Genomic DNA, 22,660 nt, shown 5'->3' with positions numbered 1-22,660 from the left:
ACTTACCCCCCAAGCTATGCATAGCACAATACTAACACCTCTTCCTCTTTCTCTTTCTGAGCTCAACATCTCACTCATTATGGAGGGATGCTGACTCAGTTTATCTAATGATTGTCTCTATGTGTATACAAATTAGCTTATTTTAAATTGATCTAAATTTGTAAATACTTTGACATGTCCTATATCCTTGTAAACAGAGATCTACGAATGAATAAAGCTACTACTACTACTACTACTACTACTACTACTACTACTGAGGCCTATACAGTGTTACAGGAGGTCTATGGTGAGCCTACTCTTTCCTACAGACCAGCGCAGAGATGTTTTGAATTGCTTGAAGAGGGGAGACAATCAATGTCAAAGGAATGTGGACCCAGCATTACAGCTACTGCTCTTACAGAAGAAAATGACAGAGAATGGATGAATGGCAGCTAGCCCTAAACATACTAAAATATAAGTTAATGCCTATGAGGAGGAAAAAAAAACCCATAATGTTCAGGTACCGTGTTAGCAGTGTCATACTTGACACAGCCATGTTGTTTAAATACCTGGGAGTAATGTTGCAAAGCAATATGAAATGAAATGAGCATGTGAGGATTGTGGGAGGGAAGGTGAATGGTCAACGTTGGGTCATTCAGAGAATTTGTGGAAAAATGTGGTTCATCTGTAAAGGACACTAGTGTAACCTATTCTTGGATACTGTTCAAGTGTTTGGTATCCTTACCAGGTCAGATTAAAGGAAGACATCAAAACAATTCAGAATCGGGTTGCTAGATTTGTTACCTGTAGGTTCGAACAACACACAAGTATTATGGAGATGCTTCAGTAACTCAACTGGAGCCCCTGGAGGGAAGATGACATTCTTTTTAAGAAATACTATTGAGATAATTTCGAGAACTGGCATTTTAAGCTGACTACAGAATTATTCTACTCTCAACAACATAAATTTCATGTAAGGACCATGAAAATAAGGCACAAGAAGTTAGGGCTCTTGTTTTTCCCTCATTGTATCTGTGAGTGGAACAGGAAAGGAAATGACTGGTAGTGACATAGGGTACCGTATTTACTCGAATCTAAGCCACACTTTTTTTCTGGTTTTTGTAATCCAAAAAACTGCCTGCGGCTTAAAATCTAGTGCAAAGTAAGTGGAAGTTCTGAAAAATGTCGGTAGGTGCCGCTACAACTAACTTCTGCCGTAAAATATACGTAGCGCTACATAGGCATGCTTTGCAGGCACACAGTTAAATACTGTCGCCAAAACCTCTGCGACAGTAAATAAATTTAAAAAAAACGTGGAAGACGAGCTTTGTTCTCCGCCCCGAGTTTCGACCACTGCATTTTCCTACATTATCCAACGAAGTAAATACAAATTCCGTATTGTTCATCTTCGAATGTAGCAGCATTTCAGTGTACTACGAAAATCCGACTGGCAAGACTGTTTGGGATGATTGTCAATATGGCCAACTCTACATTCTGAATTTTTTGCTATCTGTGAGAAGAGATGACTGCTAATAGGAACTTTTATGAATTGTGAATCACATGCAGAATTCTCTTCACCATAAGAATAATATGAATACAAACATTTTGCCATGTATTCTTTCATGTTTGCTACTATCTCATTTAAATCCTGTCTGCCTAATAAACTACGAAACTAGAGTGAGACAACAAAAATGCGGGAGGATATACATATCATGTCATGTTTATATTCGTATTATTCTTATGCCTAATAGTGATACAGTCAGAAATGAAGCATGGCAATTGGCTATGTTTTTAAATCTAAGATGACTCTAATTTCTGTGCAGAATGTAATGTACTAAAGAGGCATCTGCAAAGATTTTCAAACAGAGAAAAATTTCGCTAAACTCTCTTTTAGATCATCATCTATCATATGCAGTCTGTTATTTGGTTTTTGTTGATCATTATCAAAGAAAGCAGCAGTGTAAATAACAACAAACAGCAGTCTCTTGCCATTGTTTCGCAAATGAGACGATTCCTCTCTCTTTTTATTTTTTTAATTGTAAGTGGTGGTAGTCAGCACAAAACCAAGCCATGCCGCGAGCGGCGACAGGTCATTATCAGAATGCGACAAACAATGCATGACACAGTACAATAATAAGTTTTCAGCTTTGAGTGACGTAAACGCCTATAACAAAGAGAACAGCATTCATCAGATCAAAGAAAAATAAGCAATCAATTCAAACCAGATGAAGCACGTGCAAAAGGACGGGTACCCGTATAAATAGGGACGGAGCGACTGACGCATAGCAATGACTACCTGGTAAAGCTTAACTGCTAAGCTTAGGATCGAACCAAATTACTATAGCTGTATCGTCATTCATTCGACCTAAATTGTGTCTCATATTACAATTACACGCGCGCGCGAGTGTATACCTGTCCCTTTTTCCCCCTAAGGTAAGTCTTTCCGCTCCCGGGATTGGCATGACTCCTTACCCTCTCCCTTAAAACCCACATCTTTTCATCTTTCCCTCTGCTTCCCTCTGTCCTGATGAAGCAACCATGGGTTGCGAAAGCTGGATATTTGTGTGCGTGTTTGTGTGTTTTTTATTGTGTCTATCTACCAGCACTTTCCCGTTTGGTAATTTACAGCATATTTTTTTTATATATTTTTCCCATGTGGACTGTTTCTTTCTATTATATTCATAAGTATTAAGTACTAATTACATTGATGGACATTTCTGCATTTGTGGCATCTCCCAGAAGTATCTCAACATGTGCATAAATTATATCTGTCACAATACACCAAGAATACTATACATTGCTTGCAGCAGGTACCAGTCAAGGAGATGAAATTTGGGCATTTCTGTGAACTGTAATTTTTTTAACAAGAGATTTTGAATACAAATCAGTGTCTTCAATGACTGAATTTGTCAATTCTTTTCCAACTGACTTCATAATATTTTGATTGTTCAATACATTCAGAGATGAAGGATATTCTCTTAAACATGATAGCACATCCGAATGACCAGCAAAGGTCAGTACTATAGTAAATACACTTAACATTTTTCATGAAAGTGAAAACAAAAAGCTTATCACTCTTAGGATTCTTTATCTGTTACTTCTCACTTCTTTCACATCTAGACACATCACGGACTTCAATGCGAGATGCCTTTAATAGGTTCCACAACGAAACATTGTCTCGAAATTTGGTAGAAAATCCAAAGAAATTCTGGTCGTATGTAAAGTACACAAGCGGCAAGATGCAGCCAATACTTTCGCTGCGCAGTGCCAATGGTACTGTTACAAACGACTGTGCTGCTAAAGCGGAGTTATTAAACGCAGTTTTCCGAAATTCCTTCACCAAGGAAGAAGAATGGAATATTCCAGAATTTGAAACACGAACAGCTGCTAGCATGAGTTTCTTAGAAGTAGATACCTTAGGGGTTGCGAAGCAACTCAAATCGCTTGATACGGGCAAGTCTTCAGGTCCAGATTATATACCGATTAGGTTCCTTTCAAATTACGCTGATACAATAGCTCCCTACTTAGCGCTCATATACAACCACTCGCTCACCGATAGATCCATACCTACAGATTGGAAAATTGCGCAGGCCGCACCAGTGTTTAAGGGTAGTAGGAGTAATCCATCTAACTAGAGACCTATATCATTGACGTCGGTTTGCAGTAGGGTTTTGGAGTATATACTGTATTCAAACATATGAATCACCTCGAAGGAAACGATCTATTGATACGTAATCAGCATGGTTTCAGAAAACATCACTCTTGAGCAACGCAGCTAGCTCTTTATTCGCATGAAGTAATGGCCGCTATCGACAGGGGATCTCAAGTTGATTCCGTATTTCTAGATTTCCAGAAAGCTTTTGACACCGTTCCTCCAAAGCAACTTTTAATCAAGCTGCGGGCCTATAGGGTATCGTCTCAGTTGTGCGACTCGATTCGTGACTTCCTGTCGGGAAGGTCGCAGTTCGTAGTAATAGACGGCAAATCATCGAGTAAAACTGAAGTGATATCAGGTGTTCCCCAGGGAAGCGTCCTGGGACCTCTGCTGTTCCTGATCTATATAAATGACCTGGGTGACAATCTGAGCAGTTCTCTTAGGTTGTTCGCAGATGATGCTGTAATTTACCGTCTAGTAAGGTCATCCGAAGACCAGTATCAGTTCCAAAGCGATTTAGAAAAGATTGCTGTATGGTGTGGCAGGTGGCAGTTGACGCTAAATAACGAAAAGTGTGAGGTGATCCACATTAGTTCCAGAAGAAATCCGTTGGAATTCGATTACTCGATAAATAGTACAATTCTCAAGGCTGTCAATTCAACTAAGTACCTGGGTGTTAAAATTACGAACAACTTCAGTTGGAAAGACCACATAGATAATATTGTGGGGAAGGCGAGCCAAAGGTTGCGTTTCATTGGCAGGACACTTAGAAGATGCAACAAGTCCACTAAAGAGACAGCTTATATTACACTCGTTCGTCCTCTGTTAGAATATTGCTGCGTGGTGTGGGATCCTTACCAGGTGGGATTGACGGAGGACATCGAAAGGGTGCAAAAAATGGCAGCTCGTTTTGTAATATCACGTAATAGGGGAGAGAGTGTGGCAGATATGATACGCGAATTGGGATGGAAGTCATTACAGCAAAGATGTTTTTCGTCGCGGCGAGATCTTTTTATGAAATTTCAGTAACCAACTTTCTCTTCCGAATGCGAAAATATTATGTTGAGCCTAACCTATATAGGTAGGAATGATCATCAAAATAAAATACGAGAAATCAGAGATTGAACAGAAAAGTTTAGGTATTCGTTTTTCCCGGGCGCTGATAGGGAGTGGAATGGTAGAGAGATAGTATGATTGTGGTTCGATGAACCCTCTGTCAAGCACTTAAATGTGAATTGCAGAGTAGTCATGTAGATGTAGATGTAGTAATGTTTGTTAATGTGGAAGATGCCAAGCTGCATTGTGGTTCAGAGACCCCTTATAACTGGCTGAATAATTCAGTTCAAAGGTGAGAGAAACACAAGGACATACCATCTCCAACAGGCCTGTGTCCAGCAAAGCACTCTGTTTTCAAACCAACTTTCAGGTTGATGATAGCTTACCTTTACCTTACTTCACTACTCAGTATCATACCTTATAAGAAAAAGTAGCCGTATCAAGTTATTTTATGCCAAAGTAGCACTCATGCATCTTCATCTCAAAGGCGGATGGCCATTCAATAAAGGGCAGTGAGTGTGGGAAAAATCATATCATTCACTATAAGAGTACACATTGCCAGGGTCGCACTTAGTGGAAGTAGAAGAGTAATTGCAGACTACGAGGCTGAGGCACACATTTTGAAGCTTTCAAAAGGAGGAGCAACCACTTGGAGCTGTACACGGTCATATTCCTCCAAAATAATGTACATCATTGCATGGTGGTGACAGCACAGTGATTCCATGGGAAATTATGATTCCACACACTTTTATAGATTACAGTACAGATCTGTCACAATGTGATTTTTTGTTTCTTCACCGAACGAAGAGAAATAACCAGTGAGGATCACTGTGGGCGCAGAAGCACACATGTGAACCCTCAGTACTGTTTAAGATCCCATCAATAAGAAAATCGTTAGTGATACATGTAAAGCATTACACCATTTAGAGAAGATATGCCTAAATTCCTGGGAATAACATATTGCATTGAGATACCTTCCAGAGATAGAATCATTTAGATGATGAGATACAAAGAGAGGTAGGAAAGTTAGAAGAACTTACAATGTTCAAATATCCATAGGTTGGAAATATACCATTATGGATTATGCAGGGTGAACACCAATAAAACTGACAAACTGCAGGGATGCGTTCCTGACTGTAACTGGAGGATAAAATGTCCTATGAACATGTGTCCAGAAATGGACGATGTGCGTGCAATGACAACAAATAATCATGGAACACATTGCACCCATGTCATAACAGATGTTCAAAGTGGCCTCCTTTGGATTTCAGGTGACAGGAATAGTAGTAGTTGTCATGCAGCATACACATAATCATACTTTGGCTTACGCCATGTGGGTGAGTCACTTGCCTAGAGCTTCTAGTAGGGTTCATCTCAATATCCTGTAGATCCTGGTCCTCCAAATATGGTGTACACACAGTCCACTGCCTCCCTGCACATCCATGTGTCTTAAAGAACCCAAGATCACACAATCATTCAAAACAAGCTTGAAATGTTGTGTGATGGGGTTGTTGTCTGTGAGGGTACTTGTTTCGGTATGCCATGCTGCCTCTCATCCGTTTCCATCTGCTTGGCCAAACACACAGACACCCTCTTGGCTTGTTCCAGTCATGAATGCAGGACCGTTCTGCTGCTTACTGTACACATGTCAATCACACAGCCTGCAATACACAAGGTTAGTTCGAATGGCTCTAAGCACTGTGGGACTAAAAACTGAGGTCATCAGTCCCATAGACTTAGAACTACTTAAACCTAACTAACAAAAGTACGTCACACACATCCATGTCTGAGGCAGGATTTGAACCTGCAACCATAGCAGCCATTTGGTTCCGGACTGAAGCACCTAGAACTACTCAACCACAGCGGCAACACACAAGGAACCCACAACACATGGTCAAAGGAAATGTTATTCCTCAGCACCATTTACTGTAGCAATGATGTGTTTCCGGACACAAAGTCATCGGACTCTTTTCCTCCATTACCAGTCAGAAATCTATCCCTGCAGTTAGTCAGTTTTATTAATGTTCACCCTATATTTGAAACAAATAATAGAATGTTATACATTTTACAGTGTAGCTCCCATTGTACACATAAAATAAGATTGTTGATGGAAATATTATTCCACCCTCTTAAATGAACAAATAAAGTAGTTTTAAATTATATGAAGAAAATAAAATTTTCTGTATACCTTCTTTTATCATTAAAACTGATGTTACAGACTTTTCTGAAGTAGGCCAGGCAATTTTCACAGCAGAATTCCCTTTTGAACTGATAATGACCGGATCACCAATCATCATACCACAAATCTGAAGAGCAGACTGTGACAGAAGTACTAATTTCTCACGTTCCTGAGAGGGCAAATTTTTCAACGATTCTGTAACAAAATGCATCCAACATAGCTGATTTTCACACAAAATTCCTGTAGTATGAATGATGTATATATTTTTAAAAGACACATCACACTTATCGCTTCATTTATTTTTTTTAAAAAATCATATACACTCAGAGAATCTTCATCATCATCATCATCATCTTCTTCTTCTTCTTCTTCTTCTTCTTCTTCTTCTTCTTCTTCTTCTTCTTCTTCTTCTTCAAGTATCAAGAATGACCTTGTGCAATATTTGATACCATCACTCAACAAGAGGACTTCAAAGATATAATAGAAAGTTTAAATCATAATTTTCATGATGAGGCACGCATTTCTGCCTTTACTGTTCATAGATATTTGTTCTTTCAGCAATGTGTGAACTGCAAAATCAATAGTACATTCCTTGCCCTTTTCTCTATATTCCTGTTGCATCATGCTAAATATAAAATAACATCTCTAGCAAATATTACATTTCTATCTAGATTTATTAAGAACTTAAACAACCACTTCCCCACCTGTTGCAGACACTGATTAACTAGTAGGTATGCAAAGCAATATGATGAACATAGTTAACTCTATAGAAGATTCAAGAAACTTTTCTGGTTTAATGTGCATAACTACACATCACACTTAAGAGGGGAGAGCTCATATCATTCAATGGATACATAATGAGGATCTATCTCAAACTGACAGTCCTTAAACATAAATGGTTGTTAAAGTATTGCAGTAGATCATGGAGTTGGCCAGACTCTGGTCAAGCTCAGATGCTAGTCTACTCTGTTTTGACATATGAAATTACACAACTATAATTACTGAGATGACATCCCCTTGGGTAAAATATTCCGGAGGTAAAATAGTCCCCCATTCGGATCTCCGGGAGGGGACTACTCAAGAGGATGCCGTTATCAGGAGAAAGAAAACTGGCGTTCTACGGATCAGTGTGTGGAATGTCAAATCAGTTAATTTAAAAAGGGAAATGGATAGGTTAAAGTTAGATATAGTTGGAATTAGTGAGGTTCGGTGGCAGGAGGAACTAGACTTCCGGTCAGGCGACTACAGGGTTATAAACACAAAATCAAATAGGGATAATGCAGGAGTAGGTTTAATAATGAATAGGAAAATAGGAATGCGGGAAGCTACTACAAACAGCATAGTAAACGCATTATTGTGGCCAAGATACGATACGAAGTCCACACCTACTACAGCATTACAAGTTTATATGCCAACTAGCTCTGTAGATGATGAAGAAATTGAAGAAATGTATGATGTATGATGAAATAAAAGAAATTATTCAGATAGTGAAGGGTGACAAAAATTTAATAGTCATGGGCGACTGGAATTCGGTAGTAGGAAAAGGGAGAGGAGGAAACATACTAGGTGAATATGGATTGGGGCTAAGAAATGAAAGAGGATGCCGCCTGGTAGAATTTTGCACAGAGCACAACTTAATCACAGCTAACACTCGGTTTAAGAATCATGAAAGAAAGTTGTATACATGGAAGAACCCTGGAGATACTAAAAGGTATCAGATAGATTATATAATGGTAAGACTGAGATTTAGAAACCACGTTTTAAATTGTAAGACATTTCCAGAGGCAGATGTGGACTCTGACCACAATCTATTGGTTATGATCTGTAGATTAAAACTGAAGAAATTGCAAAAAGGTGGGAATTTAAGGAGATGGGACCTGGATAAACTGAAAGAACCAGAGGTTGTACAGGGTTTGAGGGAGAGCATAAGGGAACGATTGACAGGAATGGGGGAAACAAATACAGTAGAAGAAGAATGGGTAGCTTTGAGGAATGAAATAGTGAAGGCAGCAGAGGATCAAGTAGGTAAGAAGACGAGGGCTAGTAGAAATCCTTGGGTAACAGAAGAAATATTGAATTTAATTGATGAAAGGAGAAAATATAAAAATTCAGTAAATGAAGCAGGCAAAAAGGAATACAAACGAGATCGACAGGAAGTGCAAAATGGCTAAGCAGGGGTGGCTAGAGGACAAATGTAAGGATGTAGAGGCTTATCTCACGAGGGGTAAGATAGATACTGCCTACAGGAAAATTAGAGAGACCTTTGGAGATAGGAGAACCACTTGTATGAACATCAAGAGCTCAGATGGATACCCAGTTCTAAGCAAAGAAGGGAAAGCAGAAAGGTGGAAGGAGTATATAGAGGGTCTATACAAGGGCGATGTACTTGAGGATAATATTACGGAAATGGAAGAGGATGTAGACGAAGATGGAATGGGAGATATGATACTGCATGAAGAGTTTGACAGAGCACTGAAAGACCCGAGTCGAAACACGGCCCCCGGAGTAGACAACATTCCATTGGGACTACTGACGGCCTTGGGAGAGCCAGTCCTGACAAAACTCTACCATCTGGTGAGCAAGATGTATGAAACAGGTGAAATACCCTCAGACTTCAAGCAGAATATAGTAATTCCAATCCCAAAGAAAGCAGGTATTGACAGATGTGAAAATTACCGAACAATCAGTTTAATAAGCCACAGCTGCAAAATATTAAAACCAATTCTTTACAGACAAATGGAAAAACTAGTATAAGCCGACTCCGGGGAAGATCAGTTTGGATTCCGTAGAAATACTGGAATGCGTGAGGCAATACTGACCTTATGACTTATCTTAGAAGAAAGAATAAGGAAAGGCAAACCTATGTTTATAGCATTTGTAGACTTAGAGAAAGCTTTTGACAATGTTGACTGGATTACTCTCTTTCAAATTCTAAAGGTGGCAGGGGTAAAATACAGGGAGCGAAAGGCTATTTACAATTTGTACCGAAACCAGATGGCAGTTATAAGAGTCAAGGGACATGAAAGGGAAGCAGTGGTTGGGAAGGGAGTGAGACAGGGTTGTAGTATCTCCCGATGTTAATCAATCTGTATATTGAGCAAGCAGTGAAGGAAACAAAAGAAAAATTCGGAGTAGGTATTAAAATCCATGGAGAAGAAATAAAAACTTTGAGGTTCGATGACATTGTAATTCTGTCAGAGACAGCAAAGGACTTGGAAGAGCAGTTGAACGGAATGGACAGTGTCTTGAAAGGAGGATATAAGATGAACATCAACAAAAGCAAAACGAGGATAATGGAATGTAGTCGAATTAAGTCGGGTGATGCTGAGGGAATTAGATTAGGAAATGAGACACTTAAAGTAGTAAAGGAGTTTTGCTATTTGGGTAGCAAAATAACTGATGATGGTCGAAGTAGAGAGGATATAAAATGTAGACTGGCAATGGCAAGGAAAGTGTTTCTGAAGAAGAGAAATTTGTTAACATTGAGTCTAGATTTAAGTGTCAGGAAGTCATTTCTGAATGTGTTTGTATGGAGTGTAGCCATGTATGAAAGTGAAACATGGACGATAAATAGTTTGGACAAGAAGAGAATAGAAGCTTTCGAAATGTGGTGCTACAGAAGAATGCTGAAGATTAGATGGGTAGACCACATAACTAATGAGGAGGTATTGAATAGAATTGGGGAGAAGAGGAGTTTGTGGCACAACTTGACTAGAAGAAGGGATCGGTTGGTAGGACATGCTCTGAGGCATCAAGGGATCACCAATTTGGTATTGGAGGGTAGCGTGGAGGGTAAAAATCGTAGAGGGAGACCAAGAGATGAATACACTAACCAGCTTCAGAAGGATGTGGGTTGCAGTAAGTACTGGGAGATGAAGAAGCTTGCACAGGATAGGGTAGCATGGAGAGCTGCATCAAACCAGTCTCAGGACTGTAGACCACAACAACAATTACTGAGAGCTTCATCCACCAATAAGCAATAACATATGTGGCAAGTTGTGGAGGTAAGTTGTTGGACATTGACTATGTCTCCAAGATATGTGCTATGAAGAATAAGATTCTGATGTCACCAAGTAATATTTGATGACTGTAGTAATTTCCAATGAGCATGTTGGACTCCAACAACAGCAATGAATCGCATTGGAAGGTGCCCCTTCATCTCATTATAAACTCTTACTGAATAAATGTCATACATTGTATATACATATCAAGCTAAAATTTCTCAAGTGATCAGAGAATTCTAAGCTACCTGTCTCTTTATTCTCTCACTTCTACCCCTTTTTACCAACGATTGCGAGGAATCCTTCCCTCCCGTCATCACCAGACTCCAACAGTATAGGATGTTAAATGCTAATGCTTGTAGTAGCATATCTGCCACTGACAAAGCTGGACAATGGCATCAGGTAATTATAGGCAATATTCAGCACATACATCAGCTTTTATGAATAAATACAAAAACAAAAGCAAAGATGCTAGTGTATTTTTAATGAAGCACATTTACAGGCCACATTGAATACTGTAGTAAAAAAAATTACAATTACAATAAAAAGTAATAGCCCATCCACATGAATTTCCCAGATTTCCCATCACAATATTTCCCCAAATTTCAACTTTTCAAACATTACAAATTACACAGAATTTGCTTTTATTACAAAATACCAACTATGCCACATTCGTTGATAGCAGTGACGCCTGCAATTTTTATTACTGGGACATTTTCAAACATCAGCTTTCTTTTCACAATGTGATAAAGCATTCATTTACTTATTATTGGTTCATGTAGCATTTTCCCACAAATATCATGCCCGAGTCTCAACACATGAATGCAAATATCACACTTTAAGAACTCTTGAGTGTTGATCCCATGGAAACCTCAAACTTCCTATTGATTTCTGTAAGCTGTAAAGCAGAAGGTATATGATCTCCACACACTCTGCCACCAACTGCCATTAAAGTAAGTGACAGTGAATATTTTCATTCTCATTGCAACTTACCTACTGATGGTAACTGTTCCAGTGTGCTATACAAAACACCATCCATAATGTAAGCATGATTCCATGCTTCTGGTACCTGAGGGCATGATCCATTTAGATGTGTAGCATGATCCTTTTGAGATATAACTGCCTGGCAAACTTCACATTTCTCCCACAGAGATGTAGACTTTCTAGTAGCAGATTTGCGCGACATACTCGATACCTATAGTAGCCTTTTAAATTAGGCCCAAGGAAGTCCCTATAGAAATTAATTGAACCAGTTAAGCACAGCCTAATTTTATAAAGAAGTTACAGTGCACTTACACTATTAATTACAATCACTTTACATGCTAATTGCAAGAAAATACAGAAAAAATACAGTATATGTTACAAAAAGTTATTAACAGAAAACTTTTTATTGTTTTGTGTTTTCAGATTATCTGAAAACCCAAAAGGCAACTGAAATAGGTCTTACACAGAAATTTAATTTTTGTTCTGACTGAGCAACAAAGACATTTACAGTAAATTATAAACTTTACTTCTACTTCCTCAGTCATAGGTTCATATTGCGACTCTACATCCATCTTTTTGTCCATCACTTCATCTGAGTACTATTCTCATACCTCCTCTATCTACAGCCATTATCTTATTATTTTTACATAGCGTACAGTCTATGTGATCACTCATCTTTTCAAACTCATAAAGTGGATTATTGCTTAGCTGTTAGTTCTATTTGGTACAGGTCTCACATACTTCAGTAATAATCATGGATGAATTGTACAAGTGTTTTGCAAGCAATATACTTTGTGGATGGAATTTTCCTAGTATCAGACCACTGAACTGGTTTGCAAGCAGCTCTATGTATGACTGATCCTACATATTCTAATGAATGAAATAAAAACTGGTTTTTATTAATAAAGAAATAGTGTCAAGATAGTGTTCATTCATTCATTACAACAGGGGAAATCACTGTTTCTGAGAAATTGTGTCAATTATGAACTAGGCTATATGTTTGTTCCATTTCCTATGCCTACAAATTGTAGAACTGGTCAAATGCATCTGTGCCTCACTGATGTTATAGTCACAGGGGACTATGGTTTCTTAATTCATTTCTGAACATTTAAACAAAGTGACCAATCTGTGTACATACTCACTACACATATCTGCATCATTTGTTACAACCCTGAGCTTGTTATTAATATTGTCCATAATGTCATTAAAATACAATATGAAAATCAAGTGTCCCAACAAACAACCCTGTGGCACATCTAAAGGTTTGCTTTTTGTGTTGGCAGCTGTTTAAATTTGGGTTGCAGCAATTGTTGATGTTTTAATTGTTAAATTTCAAGAGCAGAATCTTATCTTTCTGACAAACTTCAGTTTTTAAAGAAAGGTGAGTTATTAAGTTACTATGTATTTAGTGTCCCACACATGACAAAGAACATGAAAAAGTTTATCTTCTAACTCAGCAATTATAGTAATTCTATATATTTTAGGTCAGGAGAAAGAAAAAGAAAAACAAACAAACAAACAAACAAACAAAAAAAACATCCAATGAACCATAAGACACCTTCTAAGTTGTAAATGATCATTTATAAATATGTTAAAAGAAATTGTGTCCCACCCGTGACAGTTTTTTGGATGTTACTAAAATCCAAACCATTTAACACTTTTTGTTATTGTTAAGTTAATTTGGTTGATATAACAAGTGCTTTGATGGTTTACACTAAATAAAAACTTAATATTTATTTAGAAAACGTCCATAAAGAAAAAGAAAGAGACAGGATAAAAGAAGAAGGGAAAATATGAAGGTATCCTCAGTGAAAAATCTTTATTGGAATATTGAGAGAAGGAAGCTGAAAGAAAAAGGAAGTACAGACTTAAACTAAAATCTGTAATAATTGAAGATCAGTCTGAGACCTGTATTTCCCAGTTAGGATCATATATATGTCCTCAGTCCCGTGGCAAAGCTGTTTCTTGGGTAAAGAAGGTGCTTCTTTCAAGCCCCTCAAAAAAAATCAGCAGTAATAAAAAGCTTGTAAGTGGAAGCTTACCTAAAAAGGTAGTAAAGCAGATTTTTCCAGTAGTGAAGAAAAGTCTAGTAAACTTACAGGTGATAATCTGCTCAAAATACAAACATTTTTCACAAATGATGAAATCAGCAGGCAGACACCTGGTTAAAGGATGTAAAGTCTATTGTAGACCACGAAACTGGGAAAAGAGTTAGCTTGCAGAAACATTGCACGAATATGACAGTTAAGGAAGCATTTTTTTTTTCTTTTTAAGCAAGACAATCCAGATATTGATATCAAGATTTCAAAATTCTACGAGTTGCGGCCTAAAAATGTTGTTCTAACATCTCAAATGCCTCACAATGTATGCTTGTGCAGATATCATGCTAACTTCAACTTCATCATTGAAGCCATTCACAAAAAAATAGCTAGTGTCCCTGCTACTCACACTCACCTTATGAATCTTGTTTGCTGTGATGTAGAAAGTGAAATATGCATGACAAGTCAATGCAAGAAATGCATCATGAATTTGCACACATTAATAAATGGAAAGTTTGATTTGCGTGACATAATATCTTGGAGAAAATGGACCAAACATGAGTGTCACCCTAAACAGACTACTACCAGTGGAACACTTTGTGAAGCTCTCTCTGAACTTTAGACTCAACTAAAAACATTCAAGGAGCACTTCTTTGTCAAAAGGATGCAATCTGGAGATTTCAAGGCTGTGAAAGCATCAGTTAGTGATGATGAAGTGATACTGCAAATAGATTTTGCAGGAACTATGTAGCACTGGCACAAGATGAGATACAAAGTGCCCACTGGAGTCATACACAGATTACAGTGGTCACTATTTGTGTTTGGATGAAAACAGGGCTACAGTCATTTGCAATTGTGAGCGATGAACTGTGCCATGACAAGTACTCAGTTTATGCATGTTTGAAGATTATAATAAGTAAGCTGAAACAAGAGCTTCCCAATTTGACCTTGATACAAATTTTTTCTGATGGTTGCGAAGGTCAATTTAAGAACAAATTCACCATTTCTAACCTCTGCTACATGATGCAAGACTTTGGAGTGACTGGAGAATGGTTTTTCTTTGCAACATTAGGCTACATCGGAAAGGTGCAGTGGATGGCATTGGAGCTGTTACAAAAAGGTCTGTTTGGAATAAAGTTAAGCAAAGAAAAGTCATCATCAGCAATGCACAAGAATTTTTAGACTGTGCCAAATCATCTGTTTCTGGAATAAACTTTCTTCTTCAGACAAAAGATCATATTGATGAAAACAGAGACCTTCTGGATGGACACTGGAAAGCTGTTAAAAAATTAAAAGATATTCGCAGCAACCATCACTTCAACGATTACAATACCTGTAAGCTAGTATGTGGTAGAACTTTCCTAAAATCAGATTTAGAGAAAGTGGAGGTTTTTCCACCTTCATCTAACATATATTCACTAATCTACACAGATTCTGAGATGAGTGATGAGGAATCATATCCTGATGTCCTGTTGACACCCAATTCCCAAGAAGTTACATGTTCAGAACCAGCTGTGGAACAAATCATGCCAGGAACATTTATTTTAGTTGAGTTCCAAACTGCAAGAAAGTAATCCACTACATATATATATGCTACAATTGCACAGAGAAGTGTAGAAGGCAATGGGGAAATACAGATTATGTGTATGCGATCAGTTGGGGACTCAGCAAAAGTATTCAAAGCTGATGAGCAGGATGTAGAGTTTAAACAAGTACTTGCTATTCTCCCGAATCCAAATGTCAAACATGTTAGGGACACCTTATATTATGAGTTTCCCAGCAATTTAGACATTTTCGAAAGTGGGTGAGAGGTGAAGTGTATATTTTTTCGAAGTGGTACATTCTTCAAGTGAAATAATTAAGTACTCAGAAATGTAAACTAATACTATACCAAAATTTATATTATTTATAGGCAACAAAAATGTTCTACAAAGTTATTAAAACTTAACGTGCCCTCTAAATATATGTCACCTATCGATTCATAGCTAACTGACGTAATAAAATCAGTTAAAAAAAAACAAAAAAAAACAGTCCCACCCGTGACACTTCCTTGTCTCACCCATGACAGTCTTTGATTGCAATTATTGTAAGTAAGTATTACTAATATAATATTTATTGATATTATGTCATGTAGAGAATTGTTTTATTAATGTGAATTCAATATTTTCAAAAGAAAATAAGTGCATAAATCAGAGATTTCTTCTAGAATGTTGGTGGTTATTCAATGCTACGTCTATTTGCTGTCCCACCTGTGACAAAGTTTTAAAGATTAATAACAGTTCAATTTGTAAACTTCTGACATTCAGATTTAAAGCATAGGTAAAACATTTATTTGTATGGCAACCAGTCAATCTTTACTTTATTCCTATTTATACTTTATGTTACATCAACATCGGACTGTTGAAAAATGTAGTACAACTGTCCCACCCGTGACAATGGACTCCCCCTAAAGTTACTTCTAAATCTCCATCCAAGGTAACATGTTATATCCTCCTTGACAACAAATCCTCAGTCCAGTCACAAACTTTGCTTGACAGCCCATACACATGTACTTTTGATAATAAACACTGGTGTGGTACTTAGGCAAATACTGCACCTACTTGACTGCCATGATCCATGGTTCCCTGCATGTCACATGAGAACAGCATGAGTTGGTTTTTGTGAGAAAGATGTGTTTAGAATCCATGCTGGAGGTCATTCTGTTTGAGTCACCTCATTTTGTTTTAGCTTGACTATGTTCAAAGATTCTAAAACAGATGGTTATCAACAATACTGGATGCTAGTTTTGTGGATCAGTCCTGCAACCCGTCTATTACATGAGTGTTATCTGTGCTTTCTTCCAATTACTGGGCACAGTTTTTCTGTTTGTGGAACCTACACTATACTGCATTATGATCAAAAGGGGAGTAGTGGCTGCCTCAACCATCTGCACAAAAATGCACTTCAGTTCCCACAGAACGTGCAACCACCTCAGTTTCATCAAGCAACACCATCTCCAACCAGCTATACCAGCTATTAGCTCTACAACCACATGGCCGAAAAGCTGCCGATATAATTCCAAGAAAAAGACAGGAAATTTTAATTTCACAATCTCTTTTCCCTTTAAACTTAATACCAGTCTTTTAGAAAAAAAAAAAAAATTATCTACTCTAGATGAGTGTTTACCCTCACCCTTTTCCTGCTCTACTTTCCCTCATTTCAAGCTACTTCATGGAACCATGTCCCCCCCCCCCCCCCCCCCCCCCCCCAGTCAGCAAGTAGTCATAGCAGTCATAATGTGAAATTGATTCACTACTCTGAACAAGAATGGAGGTAGCTGCTATCTTGCACATGCATGCTATCACAGTAATAAAGGGTTACATTTAACAGAAAAATGTTTTTCCAAAGCTAGCTTGGTGTTGAGCTACATCTCACTGAAACTCTCACCCATGTAAAACCAACCGAAAAACAATCATACATCCACATCAATGGCTCTGACCACTTCCACACTAATATAACAGCCACTTTCTTAAAGCTTTGGCATCCATGGCCAACATATCTGGCGCAAAGTCAAATTTCTTAACACTCATACAACAGCCTCTCCCACAAATATACCATAGACCACATCCAAAAACAATTCTATCTTTTAGCATTCTCCTTTTGCATTCTGACAAACACAGCTCCCATTTCCCAAACACGCAGAAGCATTCCCTAGTTTTCCAGTGCTACTCAGATCTCAAATGGACCAATATGTTACACTGCCTAGCCTATGTCTTTCTTAAACCAATCCCTGAAATGAGATAATCTCTCCCTTTTTTTCACTTTCCATCTCCTACCTAACCTGTGTAAAACCTTTGTCCAATCATATAACATTCACAGGCAATTACCATGTCTCACAATTTATACCCCTGTAAGTGTTCCCACTGTAAATCCTACCCCAAGCACTCACCCACTGCCACTGACTCCAGCCCTATCACTGATGAATTCCACAAAAACCAAGGTAGAGCATCATGTCAAACCACATATGTTATTAACCAACTAACATGTATTCACTGTGTGGCTTGATATATAGGACTGATGACAACTAAACTGGCTGAGCACATGAACGAACACGTAACTGTCCCCCTTAGGGACAACCAGTACAAAAAAGTAAAACCTAGATTGACTTGAGGGAACAACATGCTTGTTACACCAAAGGGGTCATTTGGATACTACCACCCAGTACTAGCTTCCCTGAACTTTGATGATGTAAAATTGCTCTTCAACACATCCTCCCAATCCTCCACAAACCATGACTCAAACAGCATAAAAAGCCCCACCACATTTCCCCAACTGGTAGATTATTTTTCATTGGTAGTTTTTCTTTATTTACCTTATAACCTTTTTATCTTCAACCATATCTCTCTCTCTGTTTTGAGTAGACTCTGCACCCCGCTTTTTTGTGACAAAGTTATGGGGAAGAACCACAATTCTGATGGATAGTTAGTTTAATAAGTGAGAGGCAAGTGAGTTTTGCAAAAGTGCAAAGGCGAGCTATCAAAGATCTTTCCATTCAATGGAAAATTTTACAGTCATACAGTGACTTGTCTTTGGCAAACAATGCACACGAACTTCTTTTTAAAAAATTCATGTTCACACAAAATTCTATTTCATATTTGCCAATTCACAACATAAAACAAGATTTTATTCAGTTTTCTTATATTTTTACCACATTCATGGTGGTGAAAACGACAAGTCTCAAGCATGTACAAACTGTTCGAAAGTCTCTTAGAGGGTAGCGATACACATAAGTCCACCTCCATCAATGAGTGGTCAGCATTGCTGAAAGCCATGTGAGGGGCTCAGGTTCGATTTCTGACTGGGTCAGACACTTTCTCCACTCAGGGACTGGGCGTTGTGTTGTCAACGCCATCAACACCCACGTCACCAGAGTGGCATCAAATAGAAAGTCTTGCACTAGGTAGCCGAACTCCCCAAAAGCAGATTCCTGGCCAAAATATACCATATAATTATTTTTATAATAATTACTTGCTGCAATGTTCATATTAACGAATGTGCACTATAAAAACAACACTGGAACAATTTATCTGTGTACAGTGAGGAGACGACATTCAAGTCAAAGATAGTGTAATACTCTATAAATGGGCTTGAGGGGCCACTAACACAATCCAGTATTGCTGTCATACGCAAGGTCCTAGTGGACAAGGTATCCTGCCGCATTCCTCAAACATGTTATGAAGAATCAAGCACCAGTGTTGTGTGGATTATTGTGGTTGGGTTTTGAACATTGCAATGTTAGTATTGTTAGGGCTGAAGGGAAGGGAGAGGACAAAATGTGACAAGCTTAACCCCTCTATACAATGGGCAGATCACTGTCTAGTCACCTTATACCTTAGTTCCTTAAAACACTGTGAAGAGGTTTGGAATTTAATTCAGGACATCATGAATTTAGTGCAAGCAGGTCTTTTGGCAACTGACATGTCATCATCAATGGCTGACGAAGACAGCAGATTGCTAGTTGAAAAAATAATATATATCCACCATCACGTAGGAAGTTAAAGTGCGGAGATTATAATTTGGAACAGTCATCCTTCAATTCACAATTACGTGATTTATCAATGAGCTATCCCCTGAACTATAGGGAGAAAGATACACTCTTCATCAGTAAACACGATTATGTTACCACAACAAGCAACAAAATAGCTATTTAGGAAATTTTGAATCTGCTGATTTCGTGCTTCAGCACAGCCCTACACGCTTGAGGATTAACCTGTAGTCCAATGTGAAAAACAAAAAAATAAGTTAAAAAAGGGAAATAGAAAATTATGTCATTCTACATCTGTATTATGATAACTAATGCAAATGGTTGTGAAGGAGTCTTTATTTCATGGTACTATAATAGCCTACAAAAATAGTACTGAGGTGTTAAGAGACATAAAAAACTATTTTTAAGAAACGGCGTGAGTAAAAATAGGTTCCTTGGGGGAGGACAACGATGAATATTCTTTAAGAGTTTGGAACATGGTAAATAATCTATGAGGATCTGAAGCACAGAAAACGGAACACATGACGCAGTAGGCAACTCACAGATTCGTTCCAGTTACGATAATACAACGCGAAGGCACTTACAGTTTATTCGCAGTTTGTTTGTATGGGATTTATAAAAGTTCTAACATCACTCATCATTGAACTGCATGACTTTTGACTTAAAACTCCAAAACTAATCAGACGCACTTGACATCTCCCTCGCACGTGTTTTTGTTTACATCTTTCGAGGCTTTCACGTAAACACTATCAACCAAAGTTTGTACACACGTGGAGACCAAGGATTTTAGAAAAATAGCGCAGACTCGGATCGTCACGCAGTCGAGGTGATGCCACTCCACTGGCGCCCCCAAAATTGGATGTGGAAACATACAGATTTTGGTAGCGTCGTTCGACTTTTTGCCAAACGCTAAAATTTTAAATAGTTTTAGCTTTGTGTCATCACTGCCCTTCTGGCAAATTCGTACTGGTCGTCATGCCACGTGACAATATTCCACAATGCATTTAAAATGGTGGCATTCACATAGGATGCCATCACGTCACGTAACTTCAAGGTTTCTCTGGTAAAAATTTTTGACGGTGTGTTTGTCTGCTAACATTGGAAATTAACTTATTTTCGCCGCGCTCACTCATTTTATAATAGTTTATTTTGTTCTTTTGTATCTTCTTTATCTAATATTTTTTTCTGTCCTTTGCGTTTGTGGCAAACTGCAAATGTTCCATGGCGACTGGTTACATCTTTCATCGAGCGTTCTTTGCAAAGTGAAGTCAGATATATGTAAGAACAAAAATTGTTTAGGTTTTACAATAGCAGAACAGAGCTGACACCTACACTGTATATAAATAAGAATAGAAGCTGATGAAGTAATTTTAAAAAATAATATTTTAAGAGAAAAACTCCCCTCTAATGAAGAAGAAAAGCACAATTGTTAGGATGTTATTGGTTACTTAAGAAAGAAACGTAATGGATAAGATAAACAGGCGCTATTTGTTCCCTTATAAATGTTGTTTAAGCTGTTTGTATTTATATATTAAGCTAGAAAAAATGATGTTTTGAAATGTTGTTTCACTCCTCAACACTTTAACACACAAAGCTGATCGAGATCAGACATTATGAAGTTTGCTTTGGCCATTAATCCATGTGTTCCCACTCTTGTGTACATGCAACACAAAGTTTTCAGCAATTTATTGTTTTTACGAGGTGTTGAATGAGAAATATGCAAAACATAGACAGAGAACTTGCGAATGCTTTTTGGCACATGCACAATGTCTTCTGTATAATAATTTCTCTGTGATAGCATTTGGTGGAATTAAACTTCGCATTGTATGCACACAACATTGCTAAGAAATGCGTTAATAAACTTTATTGCTGTTAAGGTCCACTCACAAGTAACAATCTATCTGCTCAAATGTCTGAGCACATCACATCCGCACAGACAGATTATTGTGAATGAACAAGAAATCTGCACAGACATGAAATATGCGCAAATCTGGTCGTTGGAGTTGGAGGTTTGAGCGAAATTTTTAAAATCAGTGGGTTCAAATCACATCTGCATAGACAAGCTGGACAGGAGATCTGCCGCATGAAACGTGTTTGAGTTAGTTGTTTCTTCATTCTTGTGATTCTCGTATGTGTGTGCATACTTAAAAGTGACTTTTGAAGCGGCAGATACACGTAAGTGCTTTCCTTGCCGCATTTATCGAAATGTGTGGAAGTCATAGGTGCTAATGGAAAATTTAGAGTACGGAATACAGTAATAGAGATATGAAGGCAGTGGTTTGTACTTTCTTCATAGAAAAATGACGAGCCTTTGTCCCTATAGCAAACAGAGAAGCGGCAATAAAATATAAATTTGATTCAGACTAGTTACTGCAAAGGTTTATTTGATCTGTGCTGCAGATACTTTAACTCAGTATTGTCCTACGCCATGATCATATGTGGTTGGGTGGTCAAAAAAGTTGGACTGGCCATGTATGTAAGAGTATACTGCGTTTCAAACATGTCTAAAACTGTAAAAAATACGTACTGTAGGTAACCTGTTAGAACTGAGGTGCCAGTACAGTATTTACTTGCCTTCACGAACTTATCCTTGAGGAGAATGTAAATACCTTTGCATGTGTTATGTATGATTTCTTTCTTGTTTCGAAACTGCAGTAGAAAATTCTAGATTATTTTAGTTCCTTACTGTTGTCAGGAATTTTAATGTCGCCATCAGCTGCTCATGTAGAGAAATTTATGTGTGTATACAAGTATTTTTCCTCGTTTTAGTAGAGTTATGAGTGTCAAAAGATATTTATATGTTTCCAAATCCATCTGCAAATAGTTACACCAGTCAAGAGGTTCACCCTGCATCCCGTGAAATAAATTTCTGTATGAAAACTGTCATTGCTTAAGCAGACACTGTATGGGTCATTTTGGTTAGCCTTTCTGTTTCTTTCATATTTATAACTTTTTTCAACGGAAGTTGCAAACACAGACCACAATAGAATTCCCTCCATTTTTGAATAAATGAAATAAACTTTGAGGGACAAGAGTGTGGTGGCTTGCCACTGAAATTTATTTTCTACACCGACATATGGTGGGTGAACAGTATAATGGAGCTTGTTTCATGTGAACACACTGTATTTGCAGCGATACATTTCATGCACAAACTTTTACATGGATATCTATGCAGATTATTGCATTTAGATGGGCTTTCAGTTTCTCAGTTCTGATGCCATACTCCAATTTTTCGTACCGTCA

The 22,660-nt window shown here is 37.9% G+C and overlaps 1 protein-coding gene across 5 annotated transcripts in view; it reads right to left on the bottom strand.

Annotated features, from left to right (window-relative positions):
* LOC126278344 (ATPase family protein 2 homolog) overlaps positions 1-20,211 on the bottom strand; it is a 169,145-nt gene extending 148,934 nt beyond the window's left edge. For 2 of the 5 annotated variants that reach the window (XM_049978384.1, XM_049978383.1), the window contains exons 1-3: positions 20,002-20,204; positions 11,864-12,101; positions 6,879-7,064 (exon numbers count right to left, since the gene is read on the bottom strand). In XM_049978384.1, coding sequence (XP_049834341.1) covers positions 6,879-7,064; positions 11,864-12,056 — 379 coding nt within the window. In that variant the 5' untranslated portion in view covers positions 12,057-12,101; positions 20,002-20,204. Of the gene's footprint in view, positions 1-6,878; positions 7,065-11,863; positions 12,102-20,001 lie in introns of all 5 variants that reach the window. The other 3 variants (XM_049978380.1, XM_049978379.1, XM_049978381.1) reach the window with 3 other exon arrangements.
* Between the last annotated feature and the right edge of the window lie 2,449 nt (positions 20,212-22,660).

This window comes from Schistocerca gregaria, chromosome 6 (assembly GCF_023897955.1).
Source record: "Schistocerca gregaria isolate iqSchGreg1 chromosome 6, iqSchGreg1.2, whole genome shotgun sequence".
NCBI classification, from domain to species: Eukaryota; Metazoa; Arthropoda; class Insecta; order Orthoptera; family Acrididae; genus Schistocerca; species Schistocerca gregaria.
The sequence above is the reverse complement of the archived record's forward strand: the minus strand, read 5'-3'. Positions and strand labels throughout refer to the sequence as shown.